Genomic DNA, 23,119 nt, shown 5'->3' with positions numbered 1-23,119 from the left:
ACCCCTGCTCCAGCTACTAACCTTACAGTACAGCCTGTGAATGGTACTTCCCCTACCACCGCACCTCCTGGACTTTCAACTAGCTCTGGCAACGTTACCACCAACACTACTATGCCTGTGCACACCTCCGTTGAACCCTTTACTAGTCCTACAACCCCTGCTAACACCACCACCCACACCAACACCACCATCATCTCCACCCCTGCTTCCACCGCGTCAACTGCAGGTATAGTGCTTTATACTAACTGCTAACTGCTTTTGCATGCAGAGTTAATACTTGACTTATGGAATTTGTTTGAAGAAATGGTTTGGTGAATAATGTACACTCTTTTTCATGTACCTCAGATCGAATCAGTCAGCCAAGACATTTCATTTACTTCTTTAGTGCTGAGCTATGAGGCTGTGTTACTAACAAACACTAGAATCAATAGACACCCAAATCTTTTCCATAAAATACACCCCTAGAACTTCTCCCAACCCACTCCAACCATGTCCAGGTCTTCATTAAGGTTGTTGCAGACTTGGTGTGGTTTAGGACTGGGATGACCTGGGGGGGAGCTATTTTAGACAACAGGTATTGTGCCAAATTCTGACTCCCCACAGAATCCAACACCCCTACGTATGCACACATCACATGGACATGTGGACGTTAAATGAAGTTTGGGATTTTTGTGGATTTCTATATATTTAGTGTTCAGAAATTCAGGATTAACAGTTGTTTATAAGAGCGTAACAACAGAACTTGTGCATGTAATCAGTAATGACCATGTGCTGGACTTCGATACAGCTGCTGTCTAAATTGACTTGTCTAAACTTCTAGTGTTTGTTAGCAATGTTAGCCTTGTAGCTCCAGTTAAAAATGAAAAAAGAAAGTTAAGATACCAAACATGTCTTGGCTGAACGACTACATATGGGGTCAAAAAGAAAATATGTAAATTTTTTGACAAATTATTATCTTAAAATTTGACAGGTTTGTCACACGTATATATTTATGACAGGATTTGACAATAATTCTCACAAACCTTATCTGCTTCTTGTGAAGTCTGTACCCATCATCCCTCAAACTTTTCAGGTGTTTGTTTCAACGTGCTTTTAATAATAGAGAAAAGAAAGAAAATCATTATTTATCCCCAACTTTTTATAACATGGTACACACTTTAAAGAAGCTGAGCGTTGAAGCTAAATATAACTAAAGGGTTCACAAACAGCTGTTTTATGCTTGCAAAACATTTGCAGCTATTTTTTCTTATCTAACTGAAAAACGTGACGATGTTCATTAAATGTTCAAAAGAGGAAAATGAGTCCCTAGACTTTTGAAGGCCAGATTATATAAAAGTTCATTTCTTAAGGTATTTGTAGGCTTGAATATGTTTTAGAATTCTCTGAAATTCTCTGTTATAATGCCAGGTTAAAATAAGCGCTCCATTACCTACATTTGAGAGAAGTAAATCTTTTATTACATTGACAGGGTTGGTAAACAGGTCTAATCCTTTTGGGAAGATACATTTGACACACATTACACAATAATAAAATAAATAAAAAATATTTCCAACAAAAATCTATGGGTTTTTGTTGGAAATATTCTGTACTGGAGGAATATTCTGTACTGGTTTCTGTTTTTCAAAGCGCAGTATTTGCTTTTCTAAGATATAGAGTTTTCATAAGTACCCTTCCTATAGCTGCTCTGTATCCACTGCTCCATATCTTATTCTCCCTTACAGAAACGTCCCTGTCAAATGCTACCATTAAGGCAATTTCCTGTTTTTTTTTATGGCCACTCATGCTCATTTATGACTTGCGCATGACCGTTGCAGTTATGATAGGTGTTCATATCCCATGGTGTAGGCATTGATGAAAGCAATTTTTATGGCACTGGAGTATTCATGAAGTGCAATGTGACATTTATGAGTATATGAGTATTCATGAAATGTGACAAACATGCTCCAGTGTTAGAACTGACATTAGCATAGTCAGAAACATCAGGTTCTATTTGGATTTTTGTGTATAATCTCTTGCTGTCTACGTGTGTAATAAGTATTTTTTGAAAATGTTCTAACATTTTGCCCACCGTACAGTCATAATTTAACAGGTCACTAATTTGTTTATGAAAACACATATATAGGTATTATTAAAAAAATCATATCTATATCTGTATATTTATATATGTGTTTTCATGAAGAAATCAGTGACCTGTTATAATATGACTTTACAGTGGGCAACACTGTCTCAGGCATGAGTCAGAATTGTTCACAGCACCAAAATTCTTATACTAAATTATTATGAATACGCCGCCTGAGACAATGTTTTACAAGGTTTTGGAAAAGGCTTTGGCCCAAAACATATTTTTAAAAAATCTATTTATGGATGTACATGCAGATCGTTGTAAGGCCCCACTACCACTAGTTTACCATTATCATCATCACATGTAGGAAACCATAGTCAGAAACTTTCTCTGCAGTGAACAATTTCAGGTCAAACTGCTCAGAATAATATATATATAAAACCTTGTATCTCCGAAATGGCAACTTTACAGGAAGGGGGAAAACCTACTTTGCTTTACGTTTCTTTTGGTCCATTCTTCATGGAATTTACACACAATGTAAAGGACAACAGGCGTTTTCAAATGATGTCAAAAACTGAAAAAGTAAAAAATGAAGATACAAGGTTTTCTTCCGACAACAGTGACATACATACATACATACAGCATATATATATATATATATATATATATTCATTTGCTGATTATGTCCTTCTTTGGGCTGTATTTATGATTCTTGTGTCATACTTTATTATCCACAGAGATCAATGAAACCAGTACAGCACCAAGCAATACAACTACACCAGGCAATACCACAACAGACTTACCTACAACCACACCAGGCAACACTACAGCACTCTTAAATGCGACCACACCAACTGCTGTTGCAACCACACCAGGCAACACTACAGCACTCTTAAATGCGACCACACCAACTGCTGCTGCAACCACACCAGGCAACACTACAGCACTCTTAAATGTGACCACACCAACTGCTGCTGCAACCACACCAGGCAACACTACAGCACTCTTAAATGCGACCACACCAACTGCTGCTGCAACCACACCAGGCAACACTACAGCACTCTTAAATGCGACCACACCAACTGCTGCTGCAACCACACCAGGCAACACTACAGCACTCTTAAATGTGACCACACCAACTGCTGCTGCAACCACACCAGGCAACACTACAGCACTCTTAAATGCGACCACGCCAACTGCTGCTGCAACCACACCAGGCAACACTACAGCACTCTTAAATGCGACCACGCCAACTGCTGCTGCAACCACACCAGGCAACACTACAGCACTCTTAAATGCGACCACGCCAACTCCTCCTGCAACCACACCAGGCAACACTACAACACCCATAAATGCAACCACACCAACTGCTGCTGCAACCACACCAGGCAACACTACAACACCCATAAATGCAACCACACCAACTGCTGCTGCAACCACACCAGGCAACACTACAACACCCTTAAATGCTACCACACCAACTGCTGCTGCAACCACACCAGGCAACACTACAGCACCCATAAATGCAACCACACCAACTGCCGCTGCAACCACACCAGGCAACACTTCAACACCCATAAATGCAACCACACCAACTGCTGCTGCAACCACACCAGGCAACACTACAACACCCATAAATGCAACCACACCAACTGCTGCTGCAACCACACCAGGCAACACTACAACACCCATAAATGCAACCACACCAACTGCTGCTGCAACCACACCAGGCAACACTTCAACACCCTTAAATGCAACCACACCAACTGCTGCTGCAACCACACCAGGCAACACTACAGCACCCTTAAATGCAACCACACCAACTGCTGCTGCAACCACACCAGGCAACACTACAGCACCCTTAAATGTGACCACACCAACTGCTGCTGCAACCACACCAGGCAACACTACAACACCCTTAAATGTGACCACACCAACTGCAACCACAACGCTGGCTGTTACAACAGTAACAACACCACCCAACAACATCACTATTACAGCCGGAACAACACCAATGAACACCACAGCAGGCACTACACTCTTACCAGCCAACAGTACAACACAACCAGGCAATGCTACAACTCATCAGCCAACAGCCAATGCCACAGAACCCGCCTTGAACACCACCACTCCAGAGAACAACGCCACGACTGGACCAACACTCACCTCTACTACTAACCCTACTAACACAACAACCGCACCAGGTGTGTGAAATGGTCCCTGGCTTTGAAATGTGTATAGTATGTATTTATGTTTGAATGGTCACAGTATTAGAATAGATCAGCTGTAGGTTTTTTGTTTTGTAACTGAGATAATGTTAACTAGCTGTAATTAGCGGTCATTTCTAGTCTGCCTGGTTTGGGTCAGCTAAACAGCAGAATGTAGCTTTTTATACTGGAAATCTAAGTAACTCCAAACAAACGTTGTGGTGATCTAGGGCGATATTTTAGGTATTTTGGCCAGTCCCTCATTTGGTAAACCATGTTTTGTCGATTTTCTAAGTGAACAATTGCTGCATTATTTGCTGCATTTAACATATTGGAATAATGTTATGTATTTATACATATGTATAGATATATTAATAGATATATGTATATATGCATTATTTATTGAATAGTATTACAAATAATAATCCATTTTAACAATCCAAAGTTGACACAGATGAATGGACACCGTCAAATCGAAACATCACAATAGCCCGATATATTCAGCACCCCTAGTAGTTCCACATTAACATGATAAATAACAATGCGTGACTGACTTGACTGCTCTCTCTCTCTCTCTCTCTCTCTCAGCTACCTGTCCAGCAATTCCCTGTCCAACTCTCAGTATATGCATAAACTCCACCTGTCAGTGTCTGGCTGGGACCTACCTGTCGGGGGGCCGCTGTGTGGAAGGTAAGAGCTCATGCATCAAGAATCAGTAATGAAAAACCCGCAAAACCCAGCTGCTTTACTGTTATCTCTCTTTTCTCTCTCTATCTTTCTGTCTATCTCTCTCTGTCGCACTTCAGCAAAAGTGTTCCCAGGTAATCTGCGTGTGAATCGCACATTTGTTGAGGAAATGAGGAATCCCCAGTCTGCTGCGTTCCGTAATATATCTTCCGAGATTATTGCAGCGGTAAGAAAGAGGTTGTATTGATTCGACCAATAGTTCCAACTCCAGTCCTGAGGACCCACTGCCCTACCCAGTTTCAACTGTTCCCTGCCCCAACACACCTGATCCAGCTCGTCAAGTAATCGTCAAGCTGTTAATGAGCTGGATCAGGTGTGTTGTGGCAGAAAATAGTTGAAACTGTGCAAAAGTTAAAAACCACTGGATTGGATGACTGATATGTTGTCTAGTTGGAGCTGTCGGCTCCTCAGGGACAGATTTTAGTAGTGAAGTATGGTGGCGGCAGATCAGTAGTGAACCCTACTACTTCATTAGTATGGAAATACTATATAAATGAAACAATTTCCACAAGTTATGTAAGGAGATGCTGGAATATAACAAAAACACTTATGCTTTGAATTACCACCAAAGAAGAATCTGCTGCTAGCTGCTAGCAACAGGCTACCAGTAAAGTACTATGTTTAAGTACAGATTAGTCTTGTTGTTTTTATGGTAAATGAAAACTAGTCAACAGCTTTTCTGAATAATTGTACAAATAGTAGTTTTAATGTTCTATATTAGATGCATTTGCATAGTTACCACTTTTCAATAAGACTATCTTGATTAAAGATGTATGAATGCTTTAAAATTAGTTTATTAGCAGTTATTATAACAGGGGGACCTGTTGCTAGCCAAATAGCCCACATTCATCTATGTCAGCTTTATAAATGATTTGTAATAATTAATAGGCATTAATAAGCCAATTTTAAACTATTCATTAAGCCTTTATAAGGGTAGGCTTACTGTAAAGTGTTACTGCATTGTCCTGTTTGTCCAAACCAATGTTCATTGCCATCCATTCCCTCTCTCCTTACTGTCTCTTTCTTTTATAGTTGAACAGTGCTTTAAAAGATATATCTGGCTACATAAACTCCACAGTTCTGCAGCTAACGTAAGTGGCCTCACTACTTCTGCCAACCCCTTAAAACTCTTTAGCTGCGCTCCAGGGTGCTAACCAGCCATCTGTGCTCTGTATGTTTTCAGTCCAGGCAGTGTGGTGGCTGCAGTGGACAGTGTGTTCGAGCCCAACTCCCCTGCTACGCGGGATACCACCGTCCAAGCTATAATGAGGGCCATAAGCAGCGGTGAGGGAATCCTGGCCACAGCTACTTTCAATGGTGAGATTCACTGTAGCACAGTGGGCTTGCAAAATCCTCACATCACAGATTTGCTCACATTACAAGATGCCAGTATTGAGTGTTTGAGGTAGCATAGGTAAGTAATAAGTAATTGTTATCTTGTGATCTAGTTTGAAGAACAAAATTTGGTTCCAGATTTATCCTTGAAGAACCCAATGATTGTGTGGATTTGTTAAATTCTATCACCAGCAGACTTGATTTAGCACAATGAGGCACTGATTAGCCAAAACAAATAACTACAAATAATACTGGGCTGCCAGAGGAGAGCTTTAGAAATGGCTATATAAACATATTGACATACCTAAAATGACTATAAATGTATGTATGTATGTATATAAATGACGCTGAAAACATGACAGAAATTCAGTCTAAAAAAAAAAACAAAACCACTAACTAATAAAACTACAGCATGTAAACTACAAGTACAGGAAGTTCACTCTGGTGACCCAAATTACTGAATATGTCATGAATATTGTCAGGACCTGTAGAAAGCTGATCAACAGTATGTTTCATTATGAAAAGAGCAAAATTAATCCAGTTTAACTGGATTTAGTGCAGCACAGTTTGCCAAATATTGAATAAAAATCATTGTGTTCACAGTTTTCGATTTTTTTTAATGTAGCATTACTGGTTCTTTTTTCTCAGTTAGTTTTTTCTCAAACTTTACGCTTGGTTACAGATTTAAGGATCATGAAGAAGCCAATGAATTAACTTACTTTTATTATCTCTCTCTACAGAGACGAGTCTGTGTGAACAGAACCCGCCTCCATGTGATGTCAAAACAACAACATGTACAGACAGTAAAACTGGCGTTTCCACCTGCACCTGCATGCCAGGCTTCATATCAACCGAATTTACAACGAGGAGCTGCATAGGTGTGTGTGTTTTTCTCTATGAGTGTGTAACAGCAATGTAAGGCATGTATAAGATTTCTAAAATGTTTCTAATATGATTCTAATATGAGTGATGAAGAGAGCTGTAGATGATTCTAAAATGACTGAGAAAGCCTGTATATTTTAAAGAATGAGGTTATAACAACAGTAATATGCAGAATACCTCAGATTTCAAAACTGGTGATCAAACCTCAAGGCAGAACAACTGCACAGAAATATTGTAAATAGTAGATCGATACAGTATATAATTTATCATTTTATGTCTTGTTGACAAAATATTTGGAATATTGAAAACAACGCATACCTTTTTATATTTCAGTCAACTTTGTACAAACTATGGTTGTATATAAAATAGCACAACCACTAATAGTACAACAAAAGACTTTCACGTTGCATCATCCTTGTCTTTTGAATGATGGCCACTGATAAGAAAGTGAAGTGTCCTGACTTGGGTAAAGTTGTTTGTGTGCAAAGGAGAAAAACACAGTTTAATCTTCTGTGTGATCTTTGACCCTGGCGTTGTGTGCCTGTTGTTGTCTTGTGTGCTGTTTCTGTGGTCATGGGTGAAGTAAGGCCATTCAGCACAGAGAGCACAGCAGCAGGGCGAACACAAATGATGCAGCACTCTAACTGTGATGTGTCTTTTTCATTCGCAGCATGCGCCAGTGGAGAGAGATCAGTGGACAACCGGTGTGAGCCGTAAGTAACATTCAGTCACCAGAGAGAGGGAGAGAATTCATGCTTTATGCTCAAATGCATCCTTTAGTCTAAAAAGCTCAGTTAAGAACAGACAATTTCATTTTTTGAACTGGCTCTTTGCTTGGTTATAACTACTGCCCCCTAGTGGCGTAGAGATGTAAAGATATCTCACAGCCTAAGCCAGGGGTGTTCACTCTTATCCGCAAAGGGCTGGTGTGGCTGCAGGTTTTCATTCCAGCAAAACAGGAGCGCACCTGATCAGTTCTGTGAAGACCAATTGATGAGGCAAGCAGAATCAGGAGTGCTCCTGTATGTTTAGAATGAAAACATGCAGCAGCCTTTATGGATAAGACTTTTAAATCCGTATAGTAATAACCACTTGGTGATCAGTGATAATAATCATATTTCTGATTTTTATTCTGCAGGTGTCCATTCGGTTATTCTGGTTTCAACTGTAATGACTGTAAGTTATTGCCATTAAACCCTTTAAATGCCCCATTAATGAATAACTACTCTTAACAATTACTAACTGATTAATAAGCCTCAATGTGTAAGAATTAATTCAGGATTTAAATAGACTTAAATTATAATATTCCACTTGACTGCTGACAATTTTACATTTATGCATTATTGCTTTTTAAACAAGGATATAAACTTAATTTTAAAAATGCACCTACAGTGAACACTTACTGTATGTGTGTGTCTACATACTCTGACACTTTGTTTCTCTATGATAGCATCTTTGTTGGCACTGGTGGTGGTAGCCTGTGTTTTAGGTGGGCTTCTGCTCATCCTAATAGTGGCCATGATCATCTACTGTATCATGAGCAGGTGAGTATATGTGAGAAAGAGAGAGGGAGATTGTTTGCTTTCGTATCACTATTGCGATAGCAGCCTCCGCAATACTGATACCGTAGAAGGCTGCAGTATGAAAATGGACCTCTAACCAAACACTGAATGTTATACTGTGTGCTGTGAACTTCTTGACCACTCACAGATGTTCTTTGGGTGTGTGGATGTTCCCCTTTTACAACAAACGTAAATCAATTTGTGTAAAATGTATAAATGGGAAATCCACTGATTGCATAATTTAATCACTGAGAACAAAGCCATTCGGAGTGGTTTGATGTGAATTGGTGCATTGTACCGAAATTTACTGACTATTTACCTTGGTGATGGTAAGACACAGGGGTCACGATGTCAACAACACAAACATAGCAATATCTACAACACAGATATTTTATTTACCATCCAAAATGACCAGTGAGCCTACATGTGTCCTCTGAGTTTTATATGTAATGTTGTTAAGGGTAGAATAGTGAAATAATACTAGTCATTTTCTTTGGGGGCTATTTTGCCTTACAGCTCCCTGCGTGCACACCACTCTCAATGACTTTGTTGACACTGTCACAATTCAAATATGCAGACATTCTGAAAAATCAGTGGAATTCTTCTATTGCGAGTACAATATATAGGAATATCATGGCAATATGGTGTTCTGTCCTATCAGGCAGCCCTAGTTTATGTGTCCCTAATCTTAGTATTGAGTTACAAAACCGGATTATCTCAGTCCATCTCAAATAGAAACAGAGCAAAAGGCCAACTGTGATACTATTGTTTCATTGTGTGTCAGCAGGAAAAATTCTAAGCACACAGAATATGGCAGCAGTCCTTACTCCACCGAAGAGTTCCGCGATTGGCCTGCCCAGGGCATCACGCCCATCCCTCGTGCCACGGTCAGCTCCAGCGCTAACTCAGGCAACATGCTGGAGATGACCGAGCCAAGAAAAAATCACTCCAATGGACTGGTGAGTTTTCTGAGGTCAAACGCTGCTTGATCTTCGTTTTCCAGCATTTTTACAACTTTCCTCTTACTCCAAACGTACTCAATCAGCCAAGACATGTTTGGTGTTTTGCATCTTTTCGTTTTGCAAAAATGAACAAAAGTACAGCACATTGCTAAAAACAGCCGCAGCCAGCTTGAAGCTTGAATTTTGTCTGTACATTTTCTGTCTTTATAGATAACAGTGTGTCATACAGTGTTAGAAACCAAGTCTATTTAAAATTACTTAACACCCTAGTACAGTTTGATGCACATTTATGATGATGCATGATTGTAACTGATGGCTACAAGACTCAAAGTACCATTCCTGCCAGAAAATAAAAGCTGAATAAGCCCTAATATCTCCAATTAAAACTGAAGAAGCAAACTTCAGAAACTAAACATCTCTTGGCTGATCTACTACATTTGGGATAAAGGTACAGTTTTGGAAATTTAGTCAAATCATCTCTGGCTCATAGATCCTGCCAGTCACACCCTATACAGTTATATCTTGTCTGCTTGGTTCACGGCGGGCAAAGTCCTGGTTGTGTGGTAGTGAAAATGAGCCAGAAATACTTGATATGTCTTGTAATATTACTGTTAACCCACTGTGAATGAGAGTACAACCAACATGCTTGCTTGCACGCTAAAAATGACAACATCACTGCCACCTACTGCACTGGAGGAAGATCACACAACCAATGCACATTATAAAAAGATCTATAACAGCACAATTTTGTTATTTGCCTGTGTGCTAATAGGTGATAGAGGCAATATTTGAATGTTTGAAGCTATCTGAAATGTTTTCAACATTCATTCCAAAGTTGCCATGCTTGCCACTGCTTCCAAACCTCGTACAGCTATGTCACCGCATAGAATCATATCACACCTTTTCCCGTTTTTTTGTATATACCTCTTTGTGTGTGTGTGTGTCTATGTCTGTATGTGTGTATGTCGATGATGTGCATGTGATGATGTGATGCTCCCCTTGCTTTGCCTTGCATGTTCCTCATTCCCTCCATTATGATGCTTTAGAAGATAGGAAGAAAGGTAAGACACTGCATGGCGTGTCCCCTCACCGACCCAATCAGTAGTGCTGTGTATGCTTGTGTGTGGCTGCTGGTGGTTTGTGTTCTCACTTATTAATCCTATTCATTTATTGCATGTTTCTCTCTTACCAGTGGTGAACCGTGACTTCTAGAGCTAGGCCTTCAGTTTGGGTTATTAATGCTTGCACTCCTGTGGGACTTGTATTAGCGTGTTAGCGCCAAACTAACAGTACTGCATGTGAACATTTTTGGCCATTCTAGTATAAATATGGACATTTAAAGCTTGTGAAAGACATTCCATGCATTTTATTTGAAACATCTAATAGACATTAACATGTATTTTACCTTGTATGTAGCAGTTTTACAGTGACTCTTTTAGGAAAGAACCCCGGACGTAGACTTGCCGCTGCTATTTTCCTTTATTAACATCTGATTGAAAACTGTTTAGGCCACAACCCCTGTTCAGTCAGTGACATATTATTTATGCCTAGAGTGATATTTTTCTCACAAACTTGGCCCCTTACTTTGAAAATCAAACCATGATCGGTTGATTCCACTCTCACTTTGTCATTATGTTGATGGTTAATCTTTCCGTCAGTCCAGCTCCTGAAGTCCTAACCAATTGGAGAGGTAGCGTAGCTGTATCTACCTGGATATCACAGAGAAAAAAATCTGATGGGACAATTTTCCATTGGGAATTTTAAGATTTTAACCCTTTTGTTTCCAACCAAAGTTAATAATTAAATGAGACTATTATCACAGGACTTGCAAAGTTTAAATACATTTGCATTACATTTATGGCAAATGCCCTTATCCAGAGTGACACACAGTTTGATCATTTTACACAGGTAGTGTTAGGAGTCTTGCGCAAGGACTCTTATTGGTATAGTGTAGGGTACTGGGCTAAATGGGGGATTGAAGCTCTACAATTGAACTTCTACAATAAAGGCAAAGGTGTTACTCACTATACTATACCAAATATAACTTTAAGTCCCTGGAAAGGCCCTTTGGGTTCCCCACAATATACCACGATGAAGTCATCGGTCCACTGCTATCTTGATCAACACTTTTATTTGATGCTGAAGAAATGATCAACAATTGTGGCTTTATGACCTGCTTTGCATGATTTTCATAATTGTCCTTGATAAAACCAGCTGGTCTGATATCCACTGGGTGATTGGATGGAAACTGAGTAATTCTTATGCATGGATATAAATGGGAATTTACATGGGCATGGGACATACTTTTGTTTGTACTGCAGTAAAATAAATATGCAAAAAAGGTCTTTTGGACAATGCCATTAAAGAACCCTCAATAAATGGTTCTTTGAAGGAACACTCCTCAACCTAATTTTTCTATCTGTGCATCTGAGGTGCATGTTCGCTTACCATGGACAATGATTTCAACCTTTTTTCCCTGTACTTGGTAAAATAACAGAAAACCCAATAACAAGTTCAGTATCTGCCTATTGGCTTCTGTTGTATGCACTTCAAGTTAATGAGTTCTCTGTTATTTTGCTTAGTAAAGGTACGTATGTCTAAAGTATTACCTGTGGGAATCAACCATACATTAATGAAATGGCAGATTTAGATTAGGTTGAAAAATTCTAGAGTGTTCGTTTGAAGAACCACCAATTCAAATGTTCCTTAGGGAATTAAAACTGGTTTATTTCTGGTATTGTTCCCTTTTTGGCACTTTTATGTAAATAAGTTTGAAATGAAGAACAAAATGAACATAAAAGAGGTTTTGACATTTGTTGACTATTGCATGTCTATTGTTTCTCTTTCAGACGGGCTCCTACGACCTCATGCCCATAGACAACCTGAACACGTTTACGGGCAAAAACCCCTCACGCTATTCTTACTTGATTCAGGGCCATGAAAATCCCTACTTTATACCAGGAGATGAGCCAAGATCGACATGAGAAGAGGAGAAAAGAGGAGGAGAGTAGAGGAGGCTAGTTCCAAAAGTAAGACAGGAGTGTAGGAAGTGTGAAAGAGGTGTAAAAAGAGGTAAAATAGTATATATTAATACAAATATGGGACTAATTCATGAGTCTCTAAGTCATTGTCCACAATTTTCTTGATCAAAACAGGTCTATAAAGATTTATGGCTCATGCTAAACAGAGCCAATGTTTAAAGGAAAACTCTAGCATTTTTCAACCTAATCTCTATTTGCTGCATAATGTGTTTCCCTCTACTTAAAAAAAACCCAGAAAACTCATCTATAATACAATCCAGTGGGCAATTGCAGTCAGTACGTTTATGTAAAACACATTTTTGTAGAACATTTTCATGAATTGCTCAGCCAGGTGTTCGTAAATTAATTATTATGAATTATTATTATTAATTTTAGAGATGAGACTAGGTTTCTAAAGGAAAACTTTAGCAGCGTGGATCAGTATGGATACCAGAATTCTAAGACCTACAAGAACGTTGGTGTTGGTCATACTTTCAAATTCATTATATCCATTTATTTTTAAATGTTCATTCGCAGAATTCTGCAGTGGTTTCTATGGCCTCATCCACACGTATCCTGATATTTAAAAATATACGTTTCAAAGATTCTTTAAAATAAATACCCATTCCAACAGTGTTTTGAAAACCTCTCCATCCACATGAGCATGCGGAAACAACTCAAAAACATTTACATGAGCATGTCAGCCCAGTAGGGGTGATAAAACCTGAACAAAACTGATGTCATACAGCTGAAGCAGAACACTGCAAGTGTGCGCACTTTGCAAAATATAGCCTTTTATTTGCAATCCATTAGCTGCCATGACTCAGTACTTTTCTTAGATTCAAAGTCTGGTTCCTGCCAGAAAATAAAAGCTTGAAAAAAGCAATAGAAAGCCTGCTGCTTGCTGTCATGGGGTTGTTTATGTTGCCTTGGTCTCTGAAACACCACACAGTCCTGATCAGGCAGAGAGGATGAGTTTTTCTAGATTTTCACTCTACATGATCACCATGATTCACTCAGGTATTATTATTAGTAATAGTTGCAATCAAGTTGTCACACTATTCAAAAGAACTGTGTGCAATAGATTCTGACACCTCTGCACTACAGTTTAATAAAAAAGTCAAGCTAAATTCTCTTATAAACGTTATCAATCCCTAAATTGACAAAGAAAAAGAAAAGATTCATTCATCAGCCATCAGCTGTGATTTCCCATCCACACAGAACACTGAAACCTGATGAAAACAGAGTTTTCAGAAATGCCCACCCTGAAGAGCATTTTCAAAAAGCCATTTTCATGTGGATGGGAGACCAAAACAAGCATAGAAACTGTGGCTAAAACTGATTTTACATTAGAAGTGACTTGTGTGTTGATGAAGCGAAGAACATCCAAATTTTATCTAGTGCTGAATAAGTTAATGTATCATGCAGATGCCTTTATCCCATTTACAAATAAAATAAATGTATGTAGGGGATTTCTGAGCTTAGCTATTGGCTATTACTTGTTTGAAAGGGGTTTTGATTTGTCAGTTTTTTCCATCATCTAGTCTGTTGGACTGATAATTACTCTGTAAGCTTATAGAAGTATGTACTAGTGCAGTGTTGCTGCTACGACTGAAAATATAGCTAGATTATAGGCCTAGATTGCACAATAAGGCAAGAATAGTGAATTCTGCACTGTTTCTAGCTAGAAACTGCTAGCACACCATCAAAAACAGAAACAAGGCATATTTTTGTGGCTACAGTGATTAGCATCGGAGCGCTTTGAGGGGGGCGTGGTACCACTTCTGGTGTAAAATCGACTTAACTGTGGGTTTTCTATGCAGGGAAATACCTCAAATTTATTGCCATGGTATGATACAGACACAGCAGATAGAGGTTACTCTGAAAAACACTGGATCTTCCTTTAAGGGATCTGTCAGTCTGCTTTTCAGACTCAGTCCGTTTTGTATCCATATGTAACTGATTGTCATGTTCAGGCAGCATTAAATGTACAATACATTTTTGTTTTGAATGAAGATACATTTCAGTGAGGTTGTGTTGGCTGGAGATCGCTCCAGCTTTCAGAACCCGTCAGAATGCTGCACATGCTGGCATACAGCTGTTCACCACGTTCCACAGTGCTGACATGTCTTAACCTTGAGTGAAGGGCGTGTACTCATGAAGGACTCGTCATTAGCTGTGCGGCGTGATTCACAGTATCGCTTTGCTAACGTTGAATTTTCAACCTGCTGAAATTTAGCACACCAAAGACGTGGCTTGTGGGCGATTGTTTTGTTATTATTTCTATTCTTGTACTGTTGCAGTTGGCGCCATAAACCGAAAGATTAGAACAATGTTTTATACATGTTGCATGTTTGATTTTATTTATTTCATCAGAGCATCTAAGTTTGATTCTTATTTTTTTGTGCATATGTCACTTGAAAGGTGCGGGGTGTATAAGAACTCCCTGCACGGCACAGAGGGCAATCTGATATTTATTCAGCTTATTTCTCTCTTTAGTTCCTTTTTTTTCTTTACCAGTCCAGTCACATATTGTAGCTGCCCAAAGAAAAACAAATATCTCCATTTTTTCTACATTATTTGAACATAGAAGCTCCAAAATTGAAAAAGTCTCTTTATATTAACTTACATTGAAAGTAAAGACGGATTTTGGTTCACATTTTGGAGACCTGTTTTTTTCTGGACAACAACAATATGTGAGCTGGGGCAACTGCTTTTAGGACTAGCGGATAAAGTGACTAAAGTTGGTCCTGTAAAGGTTCTGGCCAATTTTGGTATGACCTAGAAATTCCTGCACCTTTAAGAAAAAGTCCACATCATCACAAGCACTTTGGGATCAGGGCAGGGCCGGATCATCCTTCATCTGCTTCTTGCGCTGACTGCTTTATTATTGTTTTCATCCATCATCTCTTTGCACTCGTCTTTGCACAGCATTTAGCTCCGTATAAGTGAATGTTTAAGAAGGGCTGGCCCTGTTTGCTGTGGGTTCTCGGTTACTTTCTCTTTCCAGTTGTGTAAGTCACACTCAGAGCTACTGCATTCTGTTTCTGTGTGCCTCTCAGTGGTTCTTTATACTGAATTAGAACCTTATGCAACACAGACAAGGATTCCTCTTTCTCCACTGATGTGCCAATAATAATTAATTTATTCAGACCAGTGAAATGTTTTGCGTGTGGCGCTTATGTATTCATGTCCACGTGTTATTTTATAAATGTTCATGTAAATCTCTTTTTGTAAATTAACGTTTTTCAAAAGAATGGTTCAGTATGTGAATAAATTCCTTTAGATAATTGAGTTGTACATTCTTTTTTAGCATACACACGTTTGTCTCTACATTTGTCTAGACCACCTTTCATGTATCTCAAAACAGCTATTAAGTAGTAATAATAATATAATAATAATAAATTTTATTTATATAGCACTTTTCATGCCGGTGGCAGCTCAAATTGCTTTACAGACAGGTGATGAAGTTAAACGGTAATACAAGAAATTATGCATATTAAATTAGAATCATATAAAAAAAAGGAAACAGATCAAATCAGAAGATAAATACTACGAGACGTAGAGTTTTCATTAAATGCTGAGTTAAAGAGATCTGTTTTTAACTGCCTTTTAAAAGTGAGCACTGAACTTCACTCTCTAATAAAAGGTGAACTGAGTTCCACAGTTCAGAAGCAGAATAACTGAACGAGTCTCTCCATGTTCTCTGTATTTTACAGAGGGTATTTGTAGAAGGCCACTAACTGCAGATAAGATCTAAGATCATGTGCTGGAACATAAACAGACAGACACTCTGTGATGTAAGTGGTGCTTTAAGGTCATTTAGAGCCTTAAAAACTAGTAGCAGAACTTTAAAATCTATCCTGAATGATACAGGCAGCCAGTGCAGTTCTTTTAAAATGGGAGTCATGCGATCTCTCTGTGTTGTTTTGTTAGGATGCTGCCACATTTTTGTAAGGGATGTATAGTTTTCTTAGGAAGTCCAGTAAGAAGATCATTACAGTGATCAACTCTGCTTGTAGCAAATGCATGAACAAGTTTCTCTGCGTCGCTCTGAGACAGAAAAGGCCGAACGATATTTCTCAAATGATAAAAAGCTACTTTAGTGACTGCGTTTACATGCAGATAAAACAGAGCTCAGAGGCTAAGATCACACTCAGGTTTCGTATTTCAGGTTTGGTATATGAAGCTAAAGAACCAAGTTTCTCATAAATCACTTTTCTCTGAGTTAAGTAAGTGAAGCAATGAAAGACTATAAACCAGGTTTCCAACCAGCGGTCAAGCATGGTGGAGGCTCAGTGCGAGTTTGGAGATGTACAACATCTGGAGTTGGTGATTTGTGTTTGATTGAAGGCATCATGAATGCTGATAAGCACAGCCCAATTTTATTATGCAATATCCTGCTGGAAAATGTCTGATTGGGCAGAAATGAATTCTACAGCAACATAATGACACCAGGCAAACTGCTTAAAGGAGCAGGGTCAATCAAAGATGCAGCTGGTGCCGGTGCTGGTTCTTAGGTGGAGGAAGAACAACAGATTGACCACCCCAGAGTCCAAACCTCAACATTACTGAATGTATTTGGGATTATTTGGAGCAGAAAATGCAACCAACTTCTAAGACTGAACTTTGGAGGTGTGGAAAAATATCCCTGCAGATGTCTTAAAGAATTTAAAGCAAGTCTCCTGAAAAAAAAAGGGTAGCTTTAATAAAGAGTAGCCAAACTAAATATTAAAAAATGATATTTATGTGATTTACTGTTAAATGTTTTTTTTTCCTTCCTGATGCTGAAAAATGAATAACTCTCTTTTGTACAGTATTGTATATATGTCCCATGTGTATTACTTGTATGTAAATAGCTATAAGGAAGAATATGTGCCATTTTTTATTGTATTTACACACAACACACAGCATTATACATTCCTTTATATCACACTGTGAACTACGCTGAAGTGATGTAATTAAAGCACTTACAGGCCGTGAGGCCTAAATACAGTTACCATGGTCTCAAACACGTCAAAACACACGGCAGATTACTAATAATTGATAGAGAGGTTTGACTTGTTTGCCACCATCCATCTGCCACACGCCTTTATAGAAACACTGCTTTTCTATGAATCAGCAGAGACGTTTCTGGCATCCGTTTTATCAGCACTTATCGGCCTCTTCAGATGGATTCATTCTTGATGAAGGAGAGAAGGGAGCTAAGAATTATTTCTCATTAGCAGTCAGTCCTTTCATCAGCTTAGGTTGCTCTATTATGTAAGTAATAACACACAACAGGGTGTGCTTTAGTGCTGGGTAAGCGTGTGTCTCTGGGGTGTTATGAGGCACATCGCCAAAAGCATCTTATACAATACAGTATGACTTCATAGCCCTGTGAGCTCAGTGCTGTAACAGCAGTCTCTCTGTTTCAGAGCCATTCTTCAGCCATGACAAAGTAGATTAGCCTTTTGGGCTAATCTAAAACTTGCTGATCCAAAGACAAAATTGTAAGAGAAACTTCTGGACATGAGTACGCAGAGACCTGTTTTCTGCTCTCACAACCTCTCTTAGTCATTTATCCCAGAGTCCATTTAACTGCCTGGGCAGTAAGCAGGGCGGCCGTTCCCGGGACGAGATTTCAATCTTGGCCACCAGCCTGGCATTGAATGAGGTCATTCTGCATGTGTGTCAGAAAATAAATAAAAATTGTAAGTGTTCTTATTGTACTCACTCAAATTGTGCTGCCATTTTCACTTGAAATGTGGGAAGGCCTCTCAGGCATGATATTAGAATGGTTTAAATCATATTTATTAGATAGACAGTTCTTGGAGTCCCTCAAGGTTCAGTTTTAGGTCCTTTGCTTTTCTCTTTGTATGTTAACTCTAGGTAATGCCATCAGAAAAAATGATATCAATTTTCATAGCTATGTTGGTGACACACAATTCTACATTTCCATTTCTTCTGTAAAGCAGGACTCAAGGCTTGTTGGGTATTTTTCACTGGATGGAATTTTCTACAAGATTAGATTCTGAGTTCTGTTTTATCCTGCATATTAGAAACTCAGAGAAAAGTGATTTATGAGAAACTTGGTTCTTTAGCTTCATATATCAAACCTGAAGTATGAAACCTGAGTGTGATCTTAGCCTCTGAGCTCTGTTTTATCTGCATGTAAACGCAGTCACTAAAGTAGCTTTTTATCATTTGAGAAATATCGTTCGGCCTTTTCTGTCTCAGAGCGACGCAGAGAAACTTGTTCATGCATTTGCTACAAGCAGAGTTGACTGCTTTAATGCTCCACGCCATGCACCTGCATACCTCACTGAATATCTGTTTATGTTCCAGCACTTGATCTTAGGTCAGGTCACACTGCGAATACCTTCCATGAAATACAAAAACTTGGAAAGACATACATCTTTAATTTAACTTGTAATTTAATTTATACCTATCTTTTTTGTATTTATCCTTTACATTCATCTAAATTATTGCTTTATATGATTTATATTATTCTCTTTATTTTTTTTTTGCTCTATGTTATCGTTATTGCACAGTAACAATAATAAAAGAAAACTCAACTTTAATTTCTTCTATGACTTTATCACCTGTCTATAAAGAACTTTTTTGCTACTAGTATGTGAAGTGCCCTATAAATAAAGTTCTTATTATTACTGTTTTAAATTTAAAAGGTCTTATTATTACTATTTTTAATTGTAAACAATTTAAATGTATGCATTTTAAAAGAATAGTCTAGCAAAAACATTTTCCTCCATCATTTTTGGAGAAATGCATTACAAATTATAGAAAAGTATAGAAAAATATGTGTGAAGGTTCTTCTTCTAAACTTTAAATGTTTTCACAACAACACATCTCTTAAAAAATATAGAATCATATATTGTAAGGGTCTTTAGGGAGACAAAGGTGGTTCTTCCTAGACAACGCTCCAAAGAACCCCCTATTAGTAGCATCTTTATGTTTTTAGAATGTATAGAACTGCATCCAGTTTGATGTTCAAAATGGTCAAAACAAGTGCAATGATGTGATGTCCTTTAATGAATGAGTTTATAATGACTTCTCTCAGGGTTCTCCTGAATATTCTGTACATTATGTAATGCCACCCTGTATTTAGGTCTTTTTAGTTTAAAACCTTTCAAAATTAACTAAAATTATCAACAGAGTGTAAGGAAATAACAGTTTTGATGCCATGCCAAAGATGTCTATGTACCATGTTGCAGAGATATCTGCTGAAGTTAGCATGCTAACCAGCCCATCCTGTCTTGTAATACCACCTTGTACCTCAAGAGGTGATAGTGAGTCACTGTAGCATTGAATCTGTCATCAGTCCATCATGGGCAGATGAAGAAGTATGCCCATTATGATTTATAAGACCACACGCATTCCTTTTTGTATTGGGTCTAGAAGGAGCTGTGGGAGAACTGTGGGAGAGTATTATGTTGCTGCATCAACAGTGTATTAGAGTTCTAAAATCAACTTTACAGTCTTATTCTTTGCCCTGTCTGCTGAACAGCACAGGCCAGCATGTATTTCATGCTGGTCTAAGCTAGTCTAAGCTAGTTTATGCTGGCCTAGTGCTGGTTTTGCTGGTCACCCAACATGGTCATGCTGGTTGACGAGAACAACAGCATTCAAAACACAATTTATGGTGGTTTTGGTGGTTATCAGCATATTAACTTGTATTGCTGCTGACCAGCACACCAGCATCCAAAATGCAACATATGCTGGTGACCAGTAATGCTGGTCTACGCTGGTTTTTCTAGCAGGGCTGCAGAAACCTATGGGAGGTCATTTATGCACCTTGTCCTTCTTTAGAAGGCAATTATATACATTTTTTGAACAGTATTCAAATCCATATGTAACATTAAACAAGCCATTAGAAATGTTAAGCGATTTAGTTAGAAGGTAATTAAACATTTTAGTAAGTTAAAAGTAAAGTGAAAGAGTAATAATACTGTTAGCTGACCAACACAGTCAAAATATAGGTTTATTTAAGTCATTCAGCTCGTAATTGTTTGGTAAATTTAGTCAGTTTGATAGCCAGTTAGCTAAATTATCATCTTTACAAAACAGAGGACGAATTAACCAATAATAGCTTAATTTAATGATTAGTCATGGACGTGCTTGGAGGTTATTAGTTGCTAGGAAAAAAATAGAGTTAGCTAATTCCTTATCTGTCTAGTTTTAGATAGCCAGCTAGCAAACTACTATTTAGCTTCATTAGCAAATGACCTAATCTGCAAAGAAGCAAGCTAGCTAGTTCCAGATATATTAGCTAGCTAAAATAATGTTGTAAAAATAGATTTCAAATAAATAATTTCAGAAATACTGAGGATAACTACTGCAAGACAGTGGCAGTGAAGCAAAAGCACAAACAGAGAGAGCGAGAGGTGTGAAATGAAACTGTTCTGTGCTTATTTCTTGATATTTCTTCATGATCTCATCTGGATGTACATCTCCATTTCCAAAAAAGTTGCAATGCTGTGCAAAATGTAAATAAAAACAAAATGCTATGATGTGCAAATCATTTAAACCCTATATTTCATTGAAAATCAAATGTTAAAACTAAGAATTTTTATTGTTTATTGAAAAAAATGTGCCCATTTTGAATTTAATGCCAACAACACATTCCAAAAAAGTTGGGGCGAGGACAACAAAAGGCTGGTAAAATTGTGTAATGCTAAAAAAAACACCTGGTGGTTGATTGGCAACAGTTCAGTAACATGATTGGGTATAAAAAGAGCATCCCAGAGAGGCTGAGTCTTTCAGAAGTATAGATGGGGAGGGTTTACCACTCTGTGAAAGACTGCCCCAGTCAAATAGTGCAACAATTCAAGAATAACATTTTTCAATGTAAAATAGCAAAGACCTTTTGTTTTTCATCATCTACGGTACATAATAACATTAAAAGATTCAGAGAATCTGGAGAAATCTCTGTATGCAAGGGACAAGGCCAAAAACCAGTATTTGCTGGCCGTGATCTTTGGGCTCTCAGGCAGCACTGCATTAAAAACAGATATGATTCTGTAGTGGAAATCACTGCATGGGCTCAGAAACACTTCTGAAAACCACTGTCTGTGAACACAGTTTGGCGCTGCATCCACAAATGCAAGGTAAAACTGTAAAATGCAAAGAAGATACTGTACATGAACAGGATCCAGAAATGCTGCCACCTTCTCTGGGTCTGAGCTCATTTAAAGTGGACTGAGGGGAAGTGGAGAAGTGACCTGTGGTCCGACAAATCAACATTTGAAATTCTTTTTGGAAATCATGGATACTGTGTGCTCCAGGCTAAAGACCACTCGGTTTGTCATCAATGTACAGTTCAAAAGCCAGTATTCATGATGGTACAGGGGTGCATTAGTGCACATGGCGTGGATGACTTGCACATCTGTGAAGGCACCATTAATGCTGAATGATAGATACGTTTTGGCAACATATGCTGCCATCCAGACGACGTCTTTTTCAGGGAAGGCCTTGATTATTTCAGCAAGACAATGTAAAACCACATTCTGCATGTATTACAGCAGCATGGCTCTGTATTAGAAGAGTTTGGGTGCTAAACTGACCTGCCTGCAGTCCAGACCTGTCACCCACTGAAAACATTTGGAGGGTTATGAAATGAAAATATGACAAAGGAGACCCTGAACTGATGAGAAGCTGAAATCCTATATCAGACAAGAATGGGAAAACATTTCACTTTCAAAACTACAGCAACTGGTCTCTTCAGTTTCCAAACGCTTACAGAGTGTTGGTAAAAGAATAGGTGATGAAACACAGGAGTAAACATCCCCCCGTCCCAACTGTTTTGGAACTTCTTGTTGGCATCAAATTCAAAATGGCCATATATTTTTCAAAAAACAATAAAATTTCTCAGTTTCAACATTTGATTCGTTGTCTTTGTAGTATTTTGCAGTATTTTTGTATTCTATTTTTAGTTACATTCTGCACAGCGTCCCAACTTTTTTGGAAATGGGGTTGTATTTTAATCAACATGCTCATGATATTGTGGTGGCTCATGAACCCTGTACAAATACCTGAGAAGAAAATGAATTAACCTGCTTACTTTCACTTAAAGAGAGCTCTCAGAATTAAGAAGGTTCTATCTGCGTTTAGTCCATTCCTGAAAAGGCTATTTCTAATAACCCTACAGTTTTAACACCTGAAGACTATGGCTTTGTTAGGATATGAATGGTGATTGTGCTGCATAAAGGTGTACTACTTTATAAGTGAAGTCTTTGACTCTCATATCTCAAAACTGCACTAAAAGCATATAGAACTTTAGAACTCTAAGATGACGATGAGCAACCACATATTATGATTGCACCTTCCTCTTCTCACCGGTGTA

General features: G+C 38.4%; 1 protein-coding gene across 3 annotated transcripts; it reads left to right on the top strand.

The window, feature by feature from the left end:
* The first annotated feature begins 63 nt into the window (after nucleotides 1-63).
* Nucleotides 64-16,071, top strand: si:ch211-198m17.1 (mucin-13). Of its 3 annotated transcripts, XM_036589506.1 has the most exons (14): nucleotides 64-226; nucleotides 2,800-2,880; nucleotides 2,938-4,266; nucleotides 4,858-4,959; nucleotides 5,076-5,182; nucleotides 6,049-6,107; nucleotides 6,200-6,333; nucleotides 7,092-7,229; nucleotides 7,904-7,946; nucleotides 8,372-8,409; nucleotides 8,684-8,777; nucleotides 9,580-9,754; nucleotides 10,804-10,818; nucleotides 12,607-16,071. In XM_036589506.1, the coding sequence occupies exons 1-14, from the start codon at nucleotides 112-114 to the stop codon at nucleotides 12,739-12,741; spliced, it is 2,565 nt and encodes an 854-aa protein (XP_036445399.1). In that variant the 5' UTR covers nucleotides 64-111; the 3' UTR covers nucleotides 12,742-16,071. The 3 variants fall into 3 exon arrangements, with proteins under 3 accessions (XP_036445399.1, XP_036445397.1, XP_036445398.1); XM_036589504.1 differs by having other exon boundaries at nucleotides 2,800-4,266; nucleotides 9,583-9,754; XM_036589505.1 differs by lacking the exon at nucleotides 10,804-10,818 and having other exon boundaries at nucleotides 2,800-4,266.
* The last annotated feature ends 7,048 nt before the right edge of the window (nucleotides 16,072-23,119 follow it).

The sequence above is a fragment of the Colossoma macropomum genome, unplaced genomic scaffold (genome assembly GCF_904425465.1).
Source record: "Colossoma macropomum unplaced genomic scaffold, Colossoma_macropomum, whole genome shotgun sequence".
In the NCBI taxonomy this organism is placed as follows: domain Eukaryota; kingdom Metazoa; phylum Chordata; class Actinopteri; order Characiformes; family Serrasalmidae; genus Colossoma; species Colossoma macropomum.
The sequence above is the reverse complement of the archived record's forward strand: the minus strand, read 5'-3'. Positions and strand labels throughout refer to the sequence as shown.

Bases quoted from the DNA above. Each gene is read 5' to 3' on its own strand.
- si:ch211-198m17.1 (XM_036589504.1), top strand. From the start codon at position 112: ATGCCTGTGCACACCTCCGTTGAACCCTTTACTAGTCCTACAACCCCT. The intron at 4,267-4,857 runs GTGTGTGAAATG...TCTCTCTCTCAG, and splicing joins TAACACAACAACCGCACCAG to CTACCTGTCCAGCAATTCCC. The intron at 7,947-8,371 runs GTAAGTAACATT...TTTATTCTGCAG, and splicing joins GTGGACAACCGGTGTGAGCC to GTGTCCATTCGGTTATTCTG.